This window comes from Eimeria tenella, genomic scaffold (genome assembly GCF_000499545.2).
Source record: "Eimeria tenella Houghton genomic scaffold, Eth_scaff220, whole genome shotgun sequence".
In the NCBI taxonomy this organism is placed as follows: Eukaryota; Apicomplexa; class Conoidasida; order Eucoccidiorida; family Eimeriidae; genus Eimeria; species Eimeria tenella.
In genome coordinates this window covers 1-2,918 of record NW_013542054.1, presented here as the reverse complement: position 1 = coordinate 2,918, position 2,918 = coordinate 1, and the positions used below count along the sequence as shown (strand labels likewise).

Here is a 2,918-nt window from a genome sequence, read left to right as displayed (position 1 = left end):
GTGCCAGCGGTCGACTTGAGGGAACTCCACGCCTGCACGCAGACGCCCAAACCCTAAACCCTAAACCCTAAACCCTAAACCCTAAACCCTAAACCCTAAACCCTCAACCTCACCTTTGCTTCGAAGCTTCCTGTACATAGCAAAAATCGCTGGGCATCTTTCTTGTTGAAGCACGAAGGAGTCTGCAGCAAAGACAAGCCGCCACATATCCTAAACCCTAAACCCTAAACCCTAAACCCTAAACCCTAAACTGCAAACCCTAAACCCTAAACCCTAATTGCTGGAGACTCAAGGCTTACCATGCCACAGCTGGAACATGAAGAGGACCTTGCGCTTTAGCTTCTGCACGCAGAGCAAGCAAGCCTTAAACCCTAAACCCTAAACCCTAACTCTAAACCCTAACCCTAAACCCTAAACCCTAAACCCTAAACCTAAATTAACTCACGTGGATCCTCGGGTCAGTGGCGACGCCAGGGTGTACGAAGGGCCTGCAGCAGCACCCCATGACCACGAGCAGTAAACCCTAAACCCTAAATCCTAAACCCTAAACCCTAAACCCTAAACCCTAAACCCTAAACCCTAAGACCACGGCAGCAGCAAAGAGCGGGCAAAAGCGCAGCAAGCAGCCAACACCCCAAAACCCTAAACCCTACACCCTAAAGCCTTTTTAAGGGCCTCACGTGCAGTTGGCGAGAGTCTCTGCGAGCCTTAGTAGAGGCTGAATGTTCTTTTGCTGCTGCTGCTGCTGCTGCTGGCCCCTGTTGTTGTTTATTTCTTTTGCTTTGTTTATTTGTGCCGCGTAAGAAATTAAAACAAAGTCCATCCACTCGCCAAATAAAGCATCCCCAGCAGCAAGGGCCTCTGCTGCCTCGGGCGCAGCAGCAGCAGCAGCAGCAGGCAGACGCACGTACTGCGTGCTCCCTTCCCGCCCTGCTGCTACTGCTGCTGTTGCTGCTGCCGCTGCTGCTGCGGAGGGTTGCCGATGGCCCCCGCACGCAGCGCCCCATGGGGCTGCTTCTGCATTGCAGCTGTTTACGCGCGCTGGCGCTGTCGCCCCCGCAGCAGCAGCAGCAGCAGCAGCAACAAAAGGCCGTATCAACACCCCCAGCGAGTGCAGACAGCTCAGCCGCGTCATATTATCTAGAGCTGCTGCAGCAGCAGCAGGGGAAAACACAGGATGCCACGGCACGTCTGTCGCCGCAGCAGCAGGGTCCGCCGTCGCTGCAGCAGCAGCAGCAGGAGCTGCAGCACTCGACAGCTGCGTCAATCTTCGTATTACTTTCAAAAGATCTCGAGGAGGAAACTCCAGCCGCCACCGCGCGAAAGTGTGCAGCAAAGCAGCCAAAGCAGGCGCAGTAAAGAGCCCCAAAGAACCCACTGCAGCACTCCTGCAGCAGCAGTAGCAGCAGCAGCAACAGCAGCGCGGACCTTGATTGCTGTTTAAAGTCCCAGTTACCCCAAGCCCTGCTTTCGCTGTTGTTTGTGTCTTTTTAAATAGGTGTGTCTGAGTACAGCTGAGATGGAGTGCAGACACTTAGCCAGTGATAGCTAGCCAGCTAGCCAGTGATAGCTAGCTAGCTAGCTAGCTAACTGACTAGCTCGCTAGCTAGCTAGTTAGCTAACCGGCAGCTAGCTAAAAAGCTAGCTAGCTAACTAACCAGCTAGCTAGCCAACCGCTAGCTAGCTAGCTGAGGCTGCTGGCCTGACGCCAGCTAGGGCTAACTAGCTAGACAGCTAGCCAGCTAGATGTTGGCTAGCTAGCTAACTAGCTGCTAGCTAGCTGCTAGGTAGCTGCGGGTGCGGACCTGATGTGCTGCAGCAGCGCCATGAGGGCCTGGGCCTCCGCGCCCTGCGACTGCAGCAGCGCCAAACCTGCTGCTTGAGCTGCTGCTGTCAGCTCTGCTGCAGCAGCAAAAAGGACTCTGTCTCCCAGCGCCTTCACGCACTCTTTGAAGACCCGCCGGTGAGCGGCCACAAACACACTAGCTGGCTCCTCGGTGCTGCTGCTGCTGCTGCTGCTGCTGCTGCTGTTGTTGCTGTTGCTGCTGTTGCTGCTGGGGTCAGCGGCAGGCGTAAGGGCTGCTGCGCCTGCTGCAGCAGCTGCTGCCTGCGCCTGCGGCGCCACTGCAGCAGCAGCCAGCTTCGCGAGGGCAGAAGTTTGCTGCGCTGCAGCAGCAGCAAAAGCCTGCAACAGCCTGCCGGTGTCCACCGCTGTTGCCTCCGCCAGGCCCTTCATCGCAGCATCTGACAAACAAAAATCACAACAAAGCTGCATGTGGCTGCTGCTGCTGCTGCTGCACTCGGGGTCGCTGCTGCTGCAGCTGCTGCAGCAGCTGTTGCAGCTGCTGCTGCTTTGCGTGGGGTTGCTGCTGCTGCAGCTGCTGCAGCGACCACGCGGAGAGTCGCGCGAATCCGCTGCATGCAATTCGGGTGCAACGGGCACGCAATAGCAGCAGAAGCAACAGCAGCAGAAGCAGCAGCAGATTACCTGCAGCAGAAGCAAACAGCAGCGGGTCTGCATGCCCTGCTGCAGCAAAGCCCTGAAGCAGCACCGCCAAGTCCCGCACTGGGAAGCGACAACGGCGCAGCAGCCGCTGCACATGGGCACTTAGCTGCTGCAGCAGCTCAGGCGTTGCCAGCTGCTGCAGCAGCAGCAAACACAGAGAAGCCAAGGACACAAAAGTGCAGCCGCAAAGGGCCAGCACCAGCAGAACCAAACACAGAAACAGCAGCACGAAGAAAAGCGGCATCAGCAGCAGCATGGCCATGAACCACCGCAGCAGCTCGACCTGCCGCAGCAGCATCAGCAGCAGCAGCAGCAGCCCAAAGAACAGCAGCAACATAACTGGCGCCGCGACCGGCAGCATTCCCCGCCGCAGCAGCGCAAACTCGATCAAAAGCAGCAGCAGCAGCGGCGG

The 2,918-nt window shown here is 57.4% G+C and overlaps 1 protein-coding gene across 1 annotated transcript in view; it reads right to left on the bottom strand.

Moving 5' to 3' along the window:
• Positions 1 to 2,789, bottom strand: part of ETH_00032660 (ERYTHROCYTE MEMBRANE PROTEIN PFEMP3, related) — a gene marked incomplete at both ends in the record, with an annotated part of 3,213 nt that extends 424 nt beyond the window's left edge. The window contains 6 exons of the mRNA XM_013374693.1: positions 114 to 182; positions 300 to 342; positions 446 to 488; positions 681 to 1,388; positions 1,806 to 2,244; positions 2,489 to 2,789. Coding sequence (XP_013230147.1) covers positions 114 to 182; positions 300 to 342; positions 446 to 488; positions 681 to 1,388; positions 1,806 to 2,244; positions 2,489 to 2,789 — 1,603 coding nt within the window. The remainder of the gene's footprint in view (positions 1 to 113; positions 183 to 299; positions 343 to 445; positions 489 to 680; positions 1,389 to 1,805; positions 2,245 to 2,488) is intronic.
• Between the last annotated feature and the right edge of the window lie 129 nt (positions 2,790 to 2,918).